Source organism: Saimiri boliviensis, assembly GCF_048565385.1.
Source record: "Saimiri boliviensis isolate mSaiBol1 chromosome 19 unlocalized genomic scaffold, mSaiBol1.pri SUPER_19_unloc_3, whole genome shotgun sequence".
Classification (NCBI taxonomy): Eukaryota; Metazoa; Chordata; class Mammalia; order Primates; family Cebidae; genus Saimiri; species Saimiri boliviensis.
In genome coordinates this window covers 771572-792706 of record NW_027412504.1, presented here as the reverse complement: position 1 = coordinate 792706, position 21135 = coordinate 771572, and the positions used below count along the sequence as shown (strand labels likewise).

The window sequence follows — 21135 nt, the reverse complement described above, 5'->3', positions numbered from 1 at the left end:
CCGGTGGGCTTTCTGCTGTGAGTGATAAACGGTTGAGATCAGAGTTAGCAACATTGTGGATGTATAATTCATAGACAGCTGCCCAGGTTGCTCTGTGACAGAGAGAGCAGGCTGTGGCCTTGGCCTGGGCCTGCCAAGATACATGATTTAGAGCAGGCGTCCCCAAACTATGGCCCTCGGGCCGCATGCAGCCCGCTGAGGCCATTTATCCGGCCCCCCGCCGCACTTCAGGAAGGGGCACCTCTTTCATTGGTGGTCAGTGAGAGGAGCACAGTATGTGGCGGCCCTCCAACGGTCTGAGGGACAGTGAACTGGCCCCCTGTGTAAAAAGTTTGGGGACACCTGATTTAGAGGAATAGAAGGAAGGCGTGAGGGCAGCAAAGCCATGAAGGTGAAGGGGAAGCCAAGGTGTAACACCAGGAGAGTGAGTTCTACACTATTACCTCGGCATCTCTGGAATGTTCAAGCCTTATCTAAAGGCGGACTTGAGCCCTGACTTCATGGCTGGCCTGAATGGTGGCCTTTTTCCTAAGAACTTGTTAAGAGGAGCTACTTTGTTTCTTGTCCTCTCCATGTTTCTGTGTGTTGATGGCAGGGGCACCACCAGAAATTACTGAGAGACAGTGAACAGGAGTGAGTTCCTGAAATGTTCAGCTTAGCTCAGGGAGGACATGATCAGCAGGGATAAACTTGAGGGTTAGGGCAGACACTTGAGAGTAGTTGCCTGGCTTGATCTCCCTTTGGTTGCACAAAGAATAGCTTTTGGCAGCCGCCTGACAGGTGGTCCTTTTGTAGCTAGATTTTTCACATCTGGGTTAGAGAGGATCAGCATCGCACCTTGTACCACTCATGAAGGGCTGTCCCAGTGCTGGAGCCAGTGTATGATCAGCAATAGACCCCATTTAACACACATAAGGTGATGAAAATAAAGAGTAGAAAGGCAAATACCATACGCTATATAGGGGTTTTCTTCAAATGATAGGATCATTGAATATTTTCATATTTTGGTTTAAGTTTTTACTAAGGGTTAATAAATACAATAGCACTGTTATCTCTTAAAATAAAAATTGTTAGAAAGGCAAAATAAATAAATACAATAACATATGTTCACCAGAATGTAATATTTTATCTGAATCAAGATTGTTCCTTATCATGTAGAACATCTTGTAGATGGGGTCATAGTCAGGGTAGCACTACTTGTGAATTGTGGGAGGAAATGACTTTGGAAGGGGTGAAGAAGGAAGGGCAAGATGGCCAAGGTCTGATTAGAAAGGAGGAGCCCTGAGAAGCTGCGGGGAAACATAGCCTGCCCTGTGTGGTGTGCCATGTTTGAGATGGACTATTCCAGGTGGCCTGGAGCTACAAACCCAAAGGCCCTGTTTTCCTTTGTTTTCTGTTCCTGTCATTTTCCTGCCACCTTCCTCCTTTACTCACATCGTAGCAGGCCGCTGAGTTGTTAATGAGCAACACCACCAGGTACTGACAGTCACTTTGCATCCTTCTAGGGCCTGCTCTTCAGCAGGAGGACCCTTCTGTGGATACTGCAGAGGACAAGGTACAATGGGATATAAATGGCAGGCCACAGAATGTGTCTGAGTTAAACAATTGCTTTCTTGACTTTATTTTCTTGAATTAGCTTCAGAAAATGTTACATAAGATATGGGAATTTTCCCATATAAATTGTAGATGACTTACAGAATTTCCTTGGTTGGGGGAGTTTTGAACGAGAGTCTTCTTGAGTGAAGCTCGATTCAAGACAGTGGGAGAAAATTACAGCATCAACCACACACTGTGTGGTCACAAGCTTTTTGCCTTAGCAGGTTTGTTTTCTTTTGGAGACTAAAATCACTTAATGGCCAAACAACCTGGTTGGAAGGAAACATCGTCCAAGAAAATCTTGTCTTTAGCATGAGTCAGTGTGCTCTGTTCTTCCTTTGGGTTTCATTGGTTCAACACTGGTTTCCATCTCGTTTTTTAATGTCACCAAGTGCAGGAAAGTCAGGGCACAGCATGGTCTGATGCTCACAGCAATTTATTTTCTGTCATTACAGGAAGCTGCAGGACTGCAGCAAGCAGGTAAGTATTGTATCAATATGCTGGGATTACAGTCATTAGCCACCTTATCCTACCTTCTGTGTGTGTGTGTGTTTTAAGTTGTGAGATACATGTGTGGAAAGAGCTGGTTTATTACATAAGTATAAATGTGTCATGGTTGTTTGTTGTACCTATCAACCCATCATTGAGGTTTTCAGCCTCGCATGCACTAGGTATTTGTACTAATGATCTTTTCCCTCTTGCCTTCACTCCCAGGGATTACTTTTTTGCTAGGAAAATACCTTTGCTTTTCAGAATGATTACCCTTTTTACCCTGCTTTTGTTAGAGAATTTCTCTGGTTGAAACTCCTAACAGAAAACAGGTTTTAGGCAGTTTTGTATAAAAATCACTGAGTTTGGTAAGGAATCATACCATCTTTCTGTAGTGTTTTCATGAAGATGTGTTGCTTACATGAAAGAGGGTGGTGTGCATCAGGTTCAGGAGGTGTGGAGGAGAGAGTCTATGTGCAGTGATTGTGAATGTCCTTGGGAATTTTTATGCATGTTCAAAGTACAACACAAGTATTAATTTTTAAAATAGTTGATGTATGCACACTTTACGTACATCAACCCATTCATTCTCTACCACAGCTGTAGCTTAAGGTAAGTTCCTCAGATACAGTTTGTACAGAGATAAATTTTCCAAACTCATGGCCTTCTCAATAGAGGAGGGAAGTGCAAAATCAGGAATAGATGGAAGGTTGATGCTATGGGCTACTATACTGCATTCATCACACAGCCCTTGCATAACTCATCACCCTAGCAGTGACTCTGAGAACCTAGGTGTGCATGTGGAAGGACAATAGCCTATAGAAATTCTAAGCACTCTCTATCATTATGGGATGGTCTTAATGGTCACATAACCCAGGATTAGAATAGGTAAACTTTACAGTGGACTTTCCTGTGGTTAGAAATGTGAAACACACATGGAGAGGTTACAAGCTTTTGCTGCTGTGATTGGGTTAGTCCTCAGCTCCTGTTTAAAAGCAGAGAACAGGCTGGGTGTGGTGGCTCATGCCTGTAATTCTAGCACTTTGGTAGGCTGAGGTGGATTAATTACTTGAGGTCAGGTGTTTGAGACCAGCCTGGCTATCATGGTGAAACACCGTCTCTACTGAAAACACAAAAATTAACTGTGTGTGGTGGTGGGTGTCAGTAATCCCAGCTAGTTAGGGGACTGTGGCAGGAGAATCGCTTGATCCTGGGAGATGGAGGTTGCAGTGAGCCTAGGTCATTGCCACTGCAGTCCAGCCTGAGCAACAGAGTGAGATGAGGAGGATGGGTCTACAGCTCCGTCTGCTGTAATTCACCTTCATCATAAGCCAGCCTCATGTCCACACCACCCAATACAACCCAAGGGATTTCCTCAGTAGAATACGTGTGGTGACACTTGCCCTATTGTCTCCTAGATCAACAAGAGTATCCTGCAGCAGCATGTCCCCGTAGGGAACAATTACAGAGATTCCTCTCGCTTGTCACAGTAAGTTCTTCATTTGTCTGAAAGGGAATTTTATTTTCCTACGTTTCTTTTTATTTTACTTGAATAAAGACATGAGAATCTTACGATGTACATTATAGATGACTTAGTGAATTTCTAGGTAGGAAAATGTAAAATGAGAATTCATATAAACTATGTCAGCAAGCATTTTCCTCAGGAGAAAATCTTTCTTGAAAATTATGAATTTACACCCAAAATAAACTTTAAAATCCTGCCCAAAAAGCTGGTGTCTTTCTACAAGTGTTTTCTAGGCTTTATGTTTGGGGCTGTAGCTTCCACCACAATTTTCCATCTGGTTTTCTAATAGCACCTGTTAGGAACAGTTAGGAAAAAGACCTGTGTACACAGGACACAGCATCATCTTACCCTCAGTGTTTTTCTTTCTCTTAATACAGGAAGAGTCATTTTCACTTGGCAAGTGGAGCTGTACGTATTCTGGGATCACCGTTTTGCTTAGGAAAAACCTTAACGTTGAGAAAGGTGACACTTTCTTGCCTGTGTTTTCTGGAGAGGCACTGTCATTGGAGCTTCCTTTTGGAAAACACGATTTGGGCAGAAATTGAGAATGTACTGATGAGTGGTGGCTCTCCTCCATAGTTCCTGTTAGCTGTAGTGTCATTTTTATGAAATAGAACGGGATGCCTCAAGATGGGGGTTATAAGGTGAGAGTCCGTGTATAGTGATTGTGAATGTCTTTGGGAGTGTGTATACATTTCTCCAGAAAGCATGTTTCCATGTGCAACACAAAGGTGAATGTTGTGAACAAAAATTTCATCACCACTGCACATCTTATGTAAATCAGCCCATATATCCTCCACCACATCTGTAGCTGGAGGTAAGTTCAGTATCTCCAGTCATCAGATGGAGATGGTGCAGAGATGAGATTGCCAAGCTCTTTATCTCTTCAGTGGAAGAGGCAGAGGTGAACTCAGCAGTGGGTGGAAGGTTCATGCCATGGGCTACTACTACGAAGTAATCACATAGTTCTGGTATAATCTGTCATTATGTGTGAGAGTTTTAGCACCTAGGTGTGCATATGGAAGTTTGATAGCCTTTAGAAATCCCAATCAGTGTAGGAATAGGTACATTTTACAGTGGACTTTGGTGTGGTCAGAAGTGGAAAACAGACATTGAGAGGTCAGGATTTTGGCTGCAGTGCTGGATTATTTTCTCAGCTCCTGGTCAAAAGCAGAAAATAGTCAGACATATTATGTTATTTAATGAGATAATCACCACAAGCCCTACATATGCTGCAGTTCAGCACACACGTCCACGACACAGCACCAAATAAGAACTGAAGGAAAGTCCAGGTGCAGTGGCTCACACTTGTAATCCTAGCACTTTGGGAGGCTGAGGCAGGTGGATCATGAGGTCAGGAGTTCGAGACCAGCCTGGCCAATATAGTGAAACCTGGTCTCTAAAAATAGAAAAAGTAGCCATGTGTGGTGGCATGTGCCTGTAGTCCCAATGACTCAGGGAGGCAGAGGTTGCAGGGAGCCGAGATTGCAACACTGCACTCCAGCCCAGGTGACAGAGCAAGACTCCATCTCAAAAAATAATTGAAGGAAAAACTTGGGTGTTATCCTGGTACTCATCTCTGCTGGAATCTTCTGCACAGCTGGGTTGGAGAGGGTCAGAACTCCCACCTGCTGCCCCCCATGATGCACTGTCCCAGTGCTGGAGTCAGTGCCAGCAAGATCATGGTAGGATAATTGAGTATTTTCAAGTCTTGATCTAGTCTTCTTTAAAACAAAAGTTTAGTGAATACATAGAATATTTTGGCTGGAAATAAGTCTCCTCTTTGAAGAAAGGTTGCTTTTTATCTAGTATAAAATGATCTAAGAGGGACACAGCAGTAGCACATGTGGATCCTGAGGAGGAAATGACCTTGAGGGGATCACAAAGGGAGGGCAATTTAGCTCAGGTCAGTTTAGGAAGGAAGAGCCCTGAAATGCTGCAGGGAAGCACGGCCTGCCCTGTGTGGTGTGCCCTGCTTGAGATGGGCTATCTCACGTTGAGGAGCTTGCTTTAGCTAGAGGACCAAGGCTTCATTGTCCACGGCTCTTCTCATGATCCAATTTGCCTGCCTTTACCACCAAGCAGGATGGGCCAGCAGCAGCTCAGCCTGTGCTGTTAACTCAGCTTCACCACACATGGCAGGCCATGCTTCCCTGCAGCACCCTCTTCACAGCACCCAAGGCCACCAGAGTGGCTCCTTCAGTGGAACCAATGTGTTGATTGTTACTCTGTTTTCTAGTTGCAGAATTATTTCCAACAGTAAGCCTTCCTGGGATAAACTCGGTAGAACAACTTGTAGCCATTTACAAGGTAAAGTCTTCTTTCTTTGAAATGGGTATTTTATTGTTCATTTTAATTAGAATATGGTAATCTTACACCATACATTATAGATGACCCTTTCTTGGTGGGATAATGCAAAGTGAGTTTTTTTCCAACTAAGTACTGATTCAAGATGGCATCCATAAGTTGACAGCTCCTTACAAACTGTGTGGCAGGAAGCATATTTTTTCAGGCAAAATACTTTTTATTTAAAAAAGTGAATTTGCATGAAAATAAGGTGGAAACATCATGGCATCATGGACAAAAACATTGTGCCTTTCCACAAACATCTCCTAGGCATTGGAGCTATTGTCTCCACCAATATTTCCTACCTGGTTTTGTAATGTCCCCAAGTGAAGACAAAACCTTTGCACACAAGACACAGCATGCCTGACCCTCAGAGTGTTTTGTTTTTGCTTTTTTCCTAAATACAGGGGAACTCGTCTTTATCGGTTGATGGTATGTATTCTGGGGTCACCCCTTTGCTAAAGAAAAATCTTAGTGTTGACAAAGGTGGTACTTTCTAGTCTACATTTGCTGGAAAACAAATCTGGTTGGAGCTTCCTGCTGGAAATGAGATGTGAGCAGTTTGGTGTAAAAAAGATGGAGGGTCCATTAAAGAACTTGAGATGATCTCTAGTTTCTGGAAGCAGCAGCATCATTTAGATGGAATAGGATGGTGTGCATCACGGTTAGGAGATTTAAGGGAGAGGGTCTCCATGGAGTGATTGTGGATGTCTTTGAGAGTGTGTGTGCTTTTGCCCAGAAAACATGTGCAATGCACAACACAAAGATTAACGTTCTAAAAACAAATTTCATCACCACTGCACTTTTCATAAATGAGCCCCTTCATCCTCTACCACAGCTGAATGTGAAGAGTAGTTGTATATTTCCATCCTCAGAGATGATGCAGTGGTGAACAATTTATGTTCTTATCTCCTCAATGGAACAGACAGTTGTGAACTCAGGAGTGGGGGAGAAGATGATGCTATGTTCTACTGCACTGGAATCATCATCATGCCCTGGTATTCTTTGTTACTATGCCAGGGAGTCCTAGCATCTCTGGGTGCACGTGAAAGCATGAAAATGTATAGAAATCCCAAACACTGTCTATTGTTGTTAGATAGTCTCAATGGTTGTGTAACTCAGTGTTGGAGTAGGTATATTGTACAGTCAGCTGTGGTGTGCTTTAGCATAATTCCTCACTATGCCAAGTTGTTCCAGCACTTCTATCTGCATGCAGAAGAATGCAAACCTATTCAGATCCCAGAAATGATCATTATTGGATGGTCTGAATGGTCAAGTTGCCCAGGGTTTGTTTGAGTAGGTACATTGTACAGTGGGCTTTAGTGTGATTGTCAATGTAAAACATACAGAGCTCAGAGGCTTTTGGCCTACAGTGGTGGAGTCATTCCTCAGCTCCTTTTCAAAATCTGAGAACAGTTAGTGACATATTCTATCATATTTAAAGAGATAACAACTGCAAGCCTTAGAAATTCAGTAGAACCCAATCCCAAGACATAGTATATTTTAAAACCTTAAGGATCAAGTTGGGTGTTAGCCTGGTCCCATTTTCCTGGCTGGAATCACATGCAGAGCTGGGTTGGAGAGGATCAATGCCCCTCCTCTGCACTGCTCACCTGACGGACTGTCTCAGTGCTGGAGTCAATGTGAGCATGAGCAGCAGTGAACTCCATGATGCACACACATTGTGTTGAAAAGGAAAAGTGGAAGAACAAATATCACATGCTAAGTAGGGGTCATCTTTAAATGATAGGATAGTTGAGTGTTTTCAAGTCTTGTTTTAATTGCCTAATAACAAAAAGTTAGTTAATAAAATCTTGGCTAGAATTAAATCTCCTCTTTCAAGAAAGGTTGCTTCGTATTCGGTGCAAAATCTTCTAAAGGAGATGATATACAGAGCAGCAGCACATACCGATTCTGAGGAGGAAATGACTTGGGCAGGAATCAATAAGAGGATGTGAGCTCAGGTGAGACTAGGAAAGAGGAGCCCTAAGAAGGGGCCAGGGACACAGCCTGCACTGTGTGGTGTGCTGATTGAGAGTGGCTAGTCCATGTTTACGAGGTGGCCTGGAGCTAGAAACCAAAGGCCCTGATTCCCTTTCTTCCCTATTTCTCTCCTGTGCCTGCTTCTCTTCTCCCACATCCACCTCTAGACACTGCTTTAAATGTGTCCCAGAGATTCTGGTATATTGTGTCTTTGTTCTTATTGGTTTCAAAGAACATCTTTATTTCTGCCTTCATTTCATTATTTATCCAGTAGTCATTCAGAAGCAGGTTGTTTAGTTTCCATGATGTGTGGTTTTGAGTGAGTTTCTTAATCTTCAGTTCTAATTTGATTGCACTGTTGTCTGAGAGACTGTTTGTTATGATTTCCATTCTTATACATTGACTGAGGAGTGATTTATTTCCAAATACCTGGTGAATTTTAGAGTAGGTGTGATATGCTGCTGAGAAAAATGTATATTCTGTGGATTTGAGGTGGATAGTTCTGTAGATGTCTATTAGGTCTGCTTGGTCCAGATCTGAGTTCAAGTCCTGGATATCCTTGTTAATTTTCTGTCTTGTTGATCTGTTTTTTTTTTTTTTTTTTAATTTTTTTTTATTGCATTTTAGGTTTTGGGGTACATGTGATGAACATGCAAGATTGTTGCATAGGTACACACATGGCAGTGTGCTTTGCTGCCTTCCGTCCCCTCACCTGTATCTGTCATTTCTCCCCATGCTATCTCTTCCCACCTCCCCACCCCCCGCCCCTCCCCCATTTCCCCCCAACAGACCCCAGTGTGTAGTGCTCCCCTCCCTGTGTCCATGTGTTCTCATTGTTCAACACCCGCCTATGAGCGAGAATATACGGTGTTTGATTTTCTGCTCTTGTGTCAGTTTGCTGAGAATGATGGTTTCCAGGTTCATCCATGTCCCTATAAAGGACGTGAACTCATCGTTTTTGATGGCTGCATAATATTCCATGGTGTATATGTACCACATTTTCCCTATCCAGTCTATCATCGTTGGGCATTTGGGTTGGTTCCAGGTCTTTGCTATTGTAAACAGTGCTGCAATGAACATTCGTGTGCACGTGTCCTTGTAGTAGAATGATTTATAATCCTTTGGATATATACCCAGTAATGGGATTGCTGGGTCAAATGGGATTTCTATTTTTAGGTCCTTGAGGAATCGCCACACTGTCTTCCACAATGGTTGAATTAATTTACATTCCCACCAACAGTGTAAAAGTGTTCCTATTTCTCCACATCCTCTCCAGCATCTGTTGTTTCCCGATTTTTTAATGATCGCCATTCTAACTGGTGTGAGATGGTATCTCAATGTGGTTTTGATTTGCATTGTTGATCTGTTTAATATTGACAGTGGAGTGTTTAAGTCTCCCACTAGTATTGTGTGGGAGTCTAAGCTTCTTTGTAGGTCATTAAGAACTTGCTTTATGTGTATGGGTGCTCCTGTGTTGGATGTATATATATTTGGGATGGTTAGCTCTTCTTGTTGTGTTGATCCCTTTACCATTATGTAATGCCCTTCTTTGTCTCTTATAGTCTGTTTTATCAGAGACTAGGTTTGCAACCCCTGTTTTTATTGTCTTTTTAAATTTTGTTCTCCATTTGCTTGGTAAGTCTTCCTCCATCCCTCCATTTTGAGCCTATGTGTGATTTTGCATGTGAGATGGGTCTCCTGAATATAGCACAACAATGGGTCTTGATTCTTTATCCAATTTGCTAGTCTGTGTCTTTTGATTGGGGCATTTAGCCCATTTATGTTTAAGGTTAACATTGTTAACGTGTAAATTTGATCCTGCCATTTTGATACTAGCTGATTTTTTTGCTCGTTAGTTGATGAGATTTTTTCCATTGTGTTGATGGTCTTTACCAGTTGGTATGTTTTTGCAGTCACTGGCACTGTGTGTGCCAGTCACAGGAGTTCTTGTAAGGCAGTCCTGGTGGTCATGAAATACCTCAGCAGTTGCATAATGTGGTTGAATATATTTGTAATTTTTGCCTTTATCTTGATTATATGCATCAGTTCACCATCATCACCTGGGCTCAACCGGGATGTTCATATTTTGACTTAGGGAGAACGAGTTGAACTTTGACTTCAAAGCTGGATTTAGCACTGTCTGGCAGTCTTCCTAAGACCCTGGACAGAGGTGCTACATTCTTTTTTCTTGTCTTCTCTATTTTTCTTTATGTTGATGGCAATGGCACCACCAGAAATTAATGAAAGGCAGAGAACAGGAGTGAGTTCCTGAAATATCTGACTTGGCCCAGAGAGAATATGATCAGCAGGGTTGGACTTCATGGTCAGGCCAGACACAGAGTAGTTCCCAGGCCTGATCTCCCTGTGGCTGGGACAGAGAGCAGCTCTTACTTTTCACCTGCTTCTGGGAGTCACCTGACAGCCAGTCCCTGTGTAGTTGCTGTTGACCAAGTGTGGTTTGGCCCCGAATCATGTGTGACTGAATAGAGTGTTAGCTTTCAGGCAGGGAACCTGCCCACACTAGTTGCAGGGGAAGTGAGAAGGGACCCCGCTTCAGTGCAGGGTGAGCTCAGCAAAGGGAGAGATGCTGCTCCAGAGTCCAGATGGTCCTTGCAGCTCTCCTGTGTGACCTATAATATATCAGTTTGCCTGTTTCTCTGAGATAGCCTTGGAATTATTAGTCCCAAAATTTGTTTGGTTTTACTCATGTGTGGATGAATCCTGGCCATGACTAGTCACTGAGAGGGCAGGGACTATGTTCTCATCATGCCTTCTCATTCCAGAGCTCAGCCCTGGGCAGCCGATCTTGGCCTCCAGTAATGTTCCAATGCTTACAGCTCGTTTGCTGAGATCCAGCACAAGTGTGAAAAAGTGTCCTGTTCATATTCTGCAGTCTGTTCTTTCTCATGGTAATCAAGAAACCTGAGTGGGTTCTGATCCAAGGCTACAGGAGAATAGGGTTGTCTCTGAAGTCAACGAAGTATCCTCCTCATCTCTATTCTGGCTGCTTTGGTTCAGGTTTTCCCCTTGAAGAAGATGCCCTTTTTTCTGTTTATGAGTTCTCCTTTGGTGGACCAGGCTTTTTATTTTTGTTGTGGCCTCCCTGCGCTACACAGGGGTCCTGGAGCTTGTTCGTGTGCCCTTGAAGTACCCATCCATGAATGATCATATTAGAGCAGCAACCACTCTGCCAGGAATCACTGGGGGGAGAGTCCTGTCTTCCTCATCTTTGGGTTTAGACCTGTGCATTCCAGTGTGGTCCTCAGTGGCATATGTGCCCATTCATATTTAAATAAATGAAAAAAATTGTAATCTTCTCACAAGAGCCATGCTACAATGACTAGTTGCCAAATGTCTACTCTTAAGAGAGCATCGCCATTCTCCCACAATCATTTGGGAAGCAGCTGCTGAGTCTGACCCAGGATCTGTTCACTGCACTCACCTTACTCAGTGCCTGTGCATCAAGGCTGGAATCTCAGGGTTCTCAGATTGGAAGTAAGAGATGCTATGAGCCAGTGTCAGTGAACAGTTGAAAGAGATTATTTCATGTCCTGTGTCTCATCTGAAGGCTCACAAGTGTGAGCAGTGCCTTCATAAAGGCCCCCAAGTTCACAGAGCCCAGGGACAATCACAGTGGACAGAGCAGCAGTGCTGATGTTTGTGTGTCTGTACATGGGCTCATGAATCTATCCAGGAGGAAACAGACTTATCAGGGAGGGACCAACACTCCAGGGTTGAACAGTGAGAGAGAGTTCTTGGGGACAGTTGGGTTACACTTGTTTTGAAGCCTAGGATGGGATCTCTGAAGTCAATAAGCATAAAAGGAAAATAGGCGGAGAATTCTGACTTAGTTTGTTTCGTATCTTAATGAGAAAGCCGTAGGAGTTTTGTTCTCATGCGCTTTGTGAATAGAGAACAGAAGATTAGTATGCAGATGTAAAGTTGAGTGTGGGGTGGGACACAGCCCCTCGCAGGTGCTATGTGATTCTGAAGACAACGTCCTTCATACATGTGCCAGGTGAAAGGAGTCTACTCTCTTTCTCTACATTCTCGGAACCTGCACCAACACCTTCCTGTACTGTCCTCACCATCTGCTCCTGCTCTAAGGGTGCTTCCTGGGTTGGATGGCAAAGAGAATCTTTCCTCTGGGATTCCTACGTGTGCCCCTGTGGTCCTGAGGGCAAAACACATGACTGAGCACATTTTTGGCTTCCACTCCTCACCCAGTCTTATCCAATTCCAAATCCTTGGGCTTTGAATGAAAACGGAATTGGTTTTCACTTGAGAGGCCTGAGGCCAGCTTTTGCTCAAGGCCCTCAGTGGCTGGCAGGAATCCTAGGGGCTTTGTGTGGAGGGGTTGCTGTGTTTCTGTAGACAGTGGCTCTCCCTCTTCCTGTAGCCTAGTCCCTGGACTAAACTGGGCTCAGGATGAAACTGCTGGGCAGCTGGCATAGGGGTCACTTGTCTTGTCACATTCTCCTCTCTGGCCCAACATTCTTGACCTGCTTCCCACACTCCAGTCAGACCCAGCTTGTTCTCTGTGTCAGACCTGCCAGGTACCTTCCCTACTGGTCTTTGCATAGCTCAGGCAAACCCTGAGAGGGCCTCTCATTTATGTGCTGACAACTGCTGGCCTCACCTGCAGATTAAGGCAACTGGGCAAGAGGCTTTACCTCAAATTCTGGTCCATTGTTTCCAAGTGTTCAGAAGATACTGGGATTCTTTTGAGGGATGAATATTTTCCAAGTCTCTAAGGCCATTCCAGACATGGAACGGCCACTCTACCACTCTAACTGTGACATCAGACATCATCACCTTCCACAGGCCCCAGCACAACCCCAGGCCGATGGCAGGTGCTGCTGACCCAGGGTGCGATCCACAGGTTTATTGGAGGGCCTGACAATGCAGCCTTGACCTTCATTCTGATGTCTTGTCTTGGAGAGCAGTAGGACTGGTGGAGGTTGACAGAGAGAAAGGCAATGGGATTGATGAGGAGAACAGAAACAGGCCCTACAGGCGGAGGAGGAGGGAATTCCACATTTTACACAACATTGTGAAGAGGGTGGCTGCCTCTTGGAGGAACAGAATGACATGGTTTCCCCTCCTTTTCCTCAGTTATGGAATGTGAGGGCTAGAAAAGTATGTGGGAAGTCAGTGGTCCCTCCCTCATAGCACAGAGGAAATGCAGGCTGTGGAGAAGGCTCTAGAAATGACCATGTCAGAACCTTTGGGGTTGGCTCCACAGCTCCAAGACAGTGGGGTCTCAGTGGTTCTCCCAACTCTAAGTCTCACCTTTCCTTCTTATGGCTCCTCATCACTGCTGCTTCTCTGGACACTCTGATACTTGCTTCACAGAACTGATAGACTCCATTGCAGGCAGCCATCAGCAGGTAATTTATCTCTTTTTTATATCTTCTTCCTCTCTTACCCTCTTTCTGACTCGCGACCTCCTTTTTTTTTTTTTTTTTTAGCTCTGGTCCTTTTCCTCTTTCCCTGTCATGTGATTATTCTCCTGAAGGCCTTGGTTTGATCCACAGTTGAGGTCCTTGGGTCTTCAGTGTTGATAAAATCCCTCTCCAACCCTCCTGCCCACTGCCTTGGCATTGTTCTGTTTACTGACCCCCAGGTTGCAGCTTTGAATCTTGCTGAACAACCCTACAGGGTCCAGGGAGGGAGCCAGGCTGGGGATCAGAAGACCTGGACCCCACCCTGCTGGAGGACCCCCCCCCCCAGTGACATCTGAATCTGCTCTGGACACTTCCTTCACAGTGTCCTGCACAGGTATCTGTGGACATGCGCAATTGTTCTCTTTCTCCCAGGTGGGAGAAAGTTCTAAACCTGCAAGAAGAGCAACAATGAATCTGGAGGAAAATGAAAGTGGAGAGTTCAGCCTGCAGGATGATGAGGAGGAAGGAGACAAGTGCCTGTGTTTTTCATGGCCATGCTCACTTTCTTGTTTCATCGGGAAAACCAGGAAGCCCAGGAAGAGCACCAGATCGTGTGCCCAGAACATTTTGGACATTTGTAAAATAAGTTAGAAACCTCTGAAGGCAAGTAAAGGATGCCCTGGGAACATCCTCCAGGAACAGGTACCCACTCCATAGGGAACGTCCTCCAGGAACAGGTACCCACTCCATAGGGAACATCCTCCAGGAACAGGTACCCACTCCATAGGGAACATCCTCCAGGAACAGGTACCCACTCCATAGGGAACATCCTCCAGGAACAGGTACCCACTCCATAGGGAACGTCCTCCAGGAACAGGTACCCACTCCATAGGGAACGTCCTCCAGGAACAGGTACCCACTCCATAGGGAACGTCCTCCAGGAACAGGTACCCACTCCATAGCATCAGCCTGCTGGGCTTAGCCCTCCACAGGCTGCTTAGTGAGGGAGATGCTGAGGTGCTGGTGGGGCCACCATGTGTGGGATTCTGAGGGCTGTGCACTGTGTTATTTGTCTGCAGTGACACTTAAACTCACCAGCATCTCATTTGGGGGGACCCAGCTCTGTCCTCGCAGCCCCTTGAAGCCAATAGGGAGCATCACTAGTTCATTCTGAGGAGATAGTAGGGTTGACCATGAATATCCCTGGTTCAGACCTCCTGGGAAAGGTGTGAGAGGAGTGGAGGCACTCCCAGGCTCCTTGTCACACAAGCAAGCAGCCCACCCAGCCCAGTATTGCAGGCCAGCAGGCACTCAGTAGGCCCTGGCATGAAGCAGTGAACATGGTAAAATCCAAGAGACATTGAGATATGATCAGTCCCAGGAGTCCTTCAGCTTCTGTGGAGCCCTAGGGGCCTGGGGTGACCTCATTGCTTTCTTTTTCAAGATGAGGTGGGAGGCTTCGATATGTAGAGAGCAGGGGTTTGAGCACTGACATTTCTGTATCTGTGTCAGATACCAGCAAAGCAAAGCCCTGAAGACATTTCAGGGCCATGCTCACTTGGGAGGGGTTGAGGGAGGGATTCAGGGAGCCTTTGTTTTTAAAATACATTTTCCAATCTTGAAATAAGGTACACATATGAATGTGTGTTTGTGTGTATATATATACTGTTTTTTACTCTTTCAAATGGATGTCTTCTGTAACCCTTTTATGCTAGAATATGCTAAAGTGAGAAATTTATGTCTTAACAAAGTATCACGATTTTAAAAATGACAATGCAGGCTGGGTGCAGTGGCTTACGCCTGTAATCCCAGCACTTTGGGAGGCTGAGGCAAGCAAATCACAGGGTCAAGAGATCAAGGCCAGCCTGCCCAACATGGTGAACCTCAGAGGTGGAGGTGGTAGTGAGCCAAGATGATGCCACTGTACTCCAGCTTGGTCAGACTGAGACTGCCTCAAAAAAAAAATTACAATACAAAGACAGGTCTGCTGGGAATGTTAGAAAGACCAGGTCTTACTAGGCAGTAACAGTGATGTACTCCAGGAAGCTATGCATATTTGATGTGTAGCTCTTCCGTCTGGATGGCACAGAGGATCTGGGTGACAAGGCAGGGTGACCCCTCCACCCTGTGTCATGAGACCTGCTCCTTCTAGGGTTCAGAGGCATGAGACTATGCATGTTGATCCTGGAGTCCTTGAAATTCCCCCATTTCTCTATTTTACTCTTTGGGGAACCAGCCCCCTGAAGGTGCCCATGTGCGTGCCCAAGTTCAGTTCTTCCTCCATGACACTTAAAAACACTCTCTGTGGACAGGTAACCCCTCATAAGAGAGCAGCTCAGAGGGCTCAGTGCCTTGGCATCTGAGTAGATCTGACTGTGGGGAGCTCAGGGGCCCAAGGTCACCTTGCAGGGCCTGAGAAGCTCTCTGAGACCTGCACAGCCATCCTAGGGAGCCCTTTCTCCCTCCACCTCTGTGCCTCCCCAGTAACCCTTGCATCTCTGTGTTGCAGATTCCTCGAACACCAGGAAGAGCCCTGTTGAGATGTCAGCATCGTTCAGACTTGATGTGGATTCTGATGATTTGAAATCTGTTACTCTGAAAACTTTTATAATCTTTGCTTAGTTTGTTTTTAAATATTTTCCTGATCTTAACCTCTGTTTTTTAAGAAGGCATAAATTGTTCTTACGTTGTTTCTGTTTTACGTTTTTTGACAAAGTCATTTTTCATTTGTTTTCAGCCTTTCTGAAGTTTTGTTCATCCAGTTTTGAGTTTTTGTAATTTTGATAGGTATTTTTGTGTGTGCTTTATTTCATTTTCTTAATGGCTTTTACCTCATTTTTAAAACAAATTCATGTTACGGTAAGTTACATAAAGATGAGTATGTTTATGTTTTGTAGTGGTTTATATTCTGTATGTATTTGACATATATAAGTGTTAATGGCCTGGTGCAGTGGTAACTGCCTGTAATCTCAGCAGTTTGGAAGACCAAGTCAGGAGAACTGCTTGATTCCAGGAGTTTAAAATCAGCCTGGGAAACATATTGAGATCTCATCTCTACAATAATAATTTGTTTTTTTAATTAGCTGGGTGTGGTGGCATCCATCTGTAGTCCCAGCTACTTGGGAGGCTGAGGGGTGAGGATTGCTTGAGCCCGGGAGGTCGAGGCTGCAGTAAGCCATGACTGCAGTACCACTGCATTCCAGGCTGGGTGACAGAGCAAGACCCTCTTTCAAAAAAAGTTTTAGAAAGCAAGGACATTAACCTAGTCTCAGAGGCCAAAATTCCCTTCAAATCCTCCTCCTGCAAAGCAGTTCTGTGCCAGTTGATGTATTCATCGTGGGAATGAAGGAAAGTCTAATGGGATAATTGATACTTCCCAGAGGAAGCTAAATGATATGAATCTCTAATTTTGAGGAGGGATAAGGGGAAAAGAGATGAATGCATAGTCAAACTGGAAAAATGCCTGGAGATGACTGTAACAGAACTGATTGTAAAAACATCTGCCTGGAAAGTACTATTTTTAAAAAAAATTAAAAATATAAATATAAAAACATCAAGCAGCAACACAAAAAAAAGTATTTATTGATATCAGTTATAAATCGAGCTGTTCATTGAGGAACTAACCCAGTTTATAACAGAAATAAGTACTTGGAGGGAAATGTTGCATTTTCACTACAGGCCTTGAAGTCTTAGTTACCAGCTGTGGTCCTTTCAGCGTTCTGTGGTTCCTAGTTCCAGAGAAATCACTTGCTCCAGTGTAACGAGTGAAGAGTTCTTTAGGTGATGGCTGCTGGGCCCAGTTTACTGTTCTCTTCACTTTCTTGTAAGCCTTGTGTTGATCAAGTTAAGTTGTGCATTAGTGTACTAACTGTGTTTTGAGCTTCTCCATGCATGTGAAGGCAATTTGAGAGGAGCTTCATGTGTGCAAGGAATTTGAGAGAAGCCTTTTAAGGATGTTTTATTGGGTGGGTCAGGTGAGCAAGATAACATGGGGGCAAGAAGAAAAGTTATTAATTAATGTAAAACCACCAGCGCTTCATCACCTAACTTATGATTTACAGACACTGAGCACATTGCAGGTTGAGAAGGTACTTGGTCCTTTTTGTAGCCTTGTGCTGTGCTCTTTGGAGCCATGAGTGTGTTGCTTTTTCTCACAATTTTGTTTCTTGATTGTTGTTCTTGATGCTGGAAAACATTTTGAAGACAAGACTCTAAACAGTGACCTATGCCACACTACTTTATTAGAAAATGAGAAACTTAACATTACTGAAAAGCTTGGAAGATTCTTCTGCTCGGCAGTGACCTGTGTTTCCCTGGTCTTTACCTTGCTACTCTGCTTTATTCTTTTTGTTGTTGTTGTTGCAGTAGTTAAAATGCCAACTTCTGGGACTTTCTTGTCCTCCACTTTTCTTTCTATCTACCAGCATTCAAATGGCCATCTCTATTAAGGGATAAAATTCAAGAACTTATTTCTATGCATTAATCCTGATATGATTTCACTCACCCCTCAGTTTAACATTTAGAGTACAAAGTCATCACCTAGAGGTGCCACTCAGTATACAGCACTGTGTTTAGAAATTGGGGAAGCTGTGAAATATTTAGCTTCTGCTCTCTGAGACCTCAGCCAGGTGCAAAGAAGAGATGCAGAACTGCATTTCAGATTGTGTTATATACACCCAGGAGTACCAGAGTGTGCCTGGGAATCATGGGAGTCAGAAGTTATCAGAGTTATCTGAGGAAGGTATGGCTGAAGCTTTATGAAATGAGATGGGGCCTGTGTAGGCCTTAGATGTGGGAGAAGCAGCATGTGTCAGGAAGCAGAAACAGTATCAGCAAAGGTGCTGCTGTGAGGCAGGTGGGCAGTGTTCGGGGAACAGCCAGGGGTTTTGTGTGACAGGTTTACAGCACCTGTGGGAGACTGTGTTGTTAAATAAGCCCAGAGAAGTAGGTTGGAGCCTACTTAAAAGTATGCATGGCTTTCAAGGCCAGCTGAGTGGTATAAATAGAAACTATAAATAGTAGCGCATTTATTAAGGACAACTTTTGTTACCAAAGAGCTTTTAAACTTTTTTTTGATTGTGTAATAGGTGGATAAAGAATTACTGATCTGAATGTATTCAATCTCCGAGTGCTTTAGTATGCTAGATTATTGGAGGTGAAAGGGCTAAGTCAAAGGCAATGAGTGTTTTTGAGACTTTTAATGTTAATTGCAAAATTAACCTGTAAAAAGGCAGTGCCAGCTTAGACTGTGACTAAGAGTTCTTGTTTTATTTTGTCCTTGCTAAGCTGGGTGTTCCAACATGGAAACCCTCTGCAGTGTCCCCTGCTCTCCCCCTTCCTCTCTTCCTTTTACTTCTCTTAGGATGGGGTCATCCATATGTTTCTGATAGAGGTAATCAATTGTCACACCATTTTCCGAAGGGCTACTCTCTTCCCATTTATTTGTGATGACACATTTATCCTACCCTAAGCTTTGATAACATGTTAGGATCTTTCTGCACTGTTGTATTAAAGAGGTTAAATTTTTTTATGACTTATACCTGACAAGTTATAATAGTTTTCTCATGACAAATATAAAAACAAGCCAGGTGTGGTGGCTTATTCCTGTAATCCCAGCACTTTGGGAGGTCAAGGCAGGTAGATCGCTTGAGTCTAGGAGTTAGAGACCAGCCTGGACAACATGGTGAAACCCCATCTCTACAAAAAAACAAAAATTAGGCACAGTGGTGCATGCATATAGTCCCAGTTACTCAGGAGGCTGAAGTAAGAAGATGGCTTGAGCGTGGGAGGTAAAGATTGCAGAGAGCTGAGATCACACCACTGCACTTCAGTCTGGGCAACAGAATGAAATTCTATCTCAAAAAAAAAAATGTATACGTTATTGAATCATTTATATATGATTGTTATTTTTGATTACAAATTGTTTAGTTCACTACTTTAAAGCCTGCTTTATTTTTTCTTAATTTTATTGACTTATTTGTGCCTTGGCCTGTTTCATTACAAATTATTTATTGTTTACCCACTACCTTAGAGCCTGCTTTCTTTTTTAAAAATTCTATTATACTTTAAGCTTTGGGGTACATGTGTAGATCTTGCAGGATTGTTGCCTGGGTACACACATGCCATGGTGGTTTGTTGCTTCCATGTCCCCATTACCTACATCAGGAATTTCTCTTAGTGTTATACCTTCCCAACCTCTCCACCCCCCACTATCCCTTCCCTAGCCCCACACCCCCCAACAGACCCCAGTGTGTGATGTTCCCTTCTCTGTCCATGTGTTCTCATTCTTCAACACCTACTTATGACAGAACATGCAGTGTTTAGTTTTCTGTTCTTGTGTCAGTTTGCTGAGAAAGATGGTTTCCAGATGCATCCATGTCCCTGCAAAGGACATGCACTCATCCTTTTTTATGGCTGCATAGTATCCCATGGTGTATATGTGCCACATATTCTTTATTCGGTCTATTATTAATGGGCATTTGGGTTGATTCCAAGTCTTTGCTATTGTAAACAGTGCTGCAGTGAACATATGTGTGCATGTGTCTTTAACCTAGTCCTCTTGTGTAACTCCAGGTCCAGCTCCTGCCTGTGGTAGACACCTTTCCAGGCCGGCATTGGCTTTTTGGCATCCTCTTCCAGCTCAGAACATTTTCAAGTCAGCCTCTCCGGTCCCAGCTCTTCCTCCTGGCTGCATCTACAGGCCCAACTCCTTCCTCACAACAACCACATTTGGCCCAGCTCCTGCTCAGCTCCTGGCAGCCTGTGTAGGCCCCAGCCTTTCTCAAGTTGGGCTTTCCAGGCCCACCTTTGGCCTCCCAGTGGCCTGGACAGACTCACCTCCTGCCTGCCAACAGCCTCTCCAGGTCCAGCTCTTGCCCTCGATGTCGGCCTCCACAGGCTGTTTCTGCCTGCCTGCCTGCCTCATGGAAGCCCGGAAAGGCACAGCTCCTGGCTCTCTGATGGCTTCTTTAGGCACATGTCATGCCTCACCATGGCCTCCCCAGGCTGACAGGGGCTCCTGCTTTTTGGCAGCCTCTGTAGGCCCAGCTCCTGCATTCTACTGACCTCTGTGGGCCCAGTTTGTTCCTCACTAGACCTTTCAGGCCTCCGGACCCACTTCTCGGAAGCTTTTGGTGGCCTTTCCAAGCCCAGCTCATAAGCTCATGTCTCTTGTGGACTCTCCAGGTCCAGGTGCTGCCTTCCGGCATCCACTCTGGGCCAAGCTTTTCCACATGGCTGCATCTACAGGCCCCCCACCTACCTTGCAACAACGTCTGTGAACTCAGCTCCTTGTAGCATTTGTAGGCCCGAAAGGTACTTAAATCAAGCTCTCCAGGCTCACGCAGCTCATGCCTCATGATGGCCTCTGCAAGATCAGTTCCTGCCCTCCGAATGCATCTTGAGGACCCAAATATGTTCAAGTCAGCTTCTATTGGCCTGGCTCCGGCTTCCTCCTGGTGGCCTCAGAGGTCTACATATTCCTAAAGTTGGCCAGTTTAGGCCCAGGTCCTGCCATCCCGGTGCCCTCTCTGGTTGCAAAACATCCTCACGTTGGCCCCTCCAGGGTGAACTCCTGTCTCCCAGTGACCTCATTGGGCCCAGCTCCTGCCTCCCGTTGGCCTCTGCAGCACAGCCTCTGCCTCCCTCATGGGGACCTCCCCAGGCCCAGCTCTTCTTCCTGGCCACGTCTGCAGGCCCAAGTCCTGCCTCATGACAGCCTCTTTTGGCTCCTCTGGGCTCCTGCCCAGCTCCTGGTGGTCTTTCCTTTGTAGGCCCGAAGCTTCCTCAAGTAGAGCTTTCCAGGCCTAC

At 44.7% G+C, this 21135-nt stretch overlaps 1 protein-coding gene across 1 annotated transcript; it reads left to right on the top strand.

The window, feature by feature from the left end:
- Positions 1–1590: 1590 nt before the first annotated feature.
- Positions 1591–15948, top strand: LOC141583307 (uncharacterized). Its single transcript, XM_074392550.1, has 8 exons — positions 1591–2076; positions 3504–3574; positions 3988–4018; positions 5850–5920; positions 6364–6388; positions 13295–13329; positions 13759–13963; positions 15836–15948. The coding sequence occupies exons 1-8, from the start codon at positions 2019–2021 to the stop codon at positions 15946–15948; spliced, it is 609 nt and encodes a 202-aa protein (XP_074248651.1). The 5' UTR covers positions 1591–2018.
- Positions 15949–21135: the final 5187 nt, after the last annotated feature.

Bases quoted from the DNA above. Each gene is read 5' to 3' on its own strand.
- LOC141583307 (XM_074392550.1), top strand. From the start codon at position 2,019: ATGCTCACAGCAATTTATTTTCTGTCATTACAGGAAGCTGCAGGACTG. The intron at 3,575-3,987 runs GTAAGTTCTTCA...CTCTTAATACAG, and splicing joins GATTCCTCTCGCTTGTCACA to GAAGAGTCATTTTCACTTGG. The intron at 5,921-6,363 runs GTAAAGTCTTCT...TCCTAAATACAG, and splicing joins AACTTGTAGCCATTTACAAG to GGGAACTCGTCTTTATCGGT.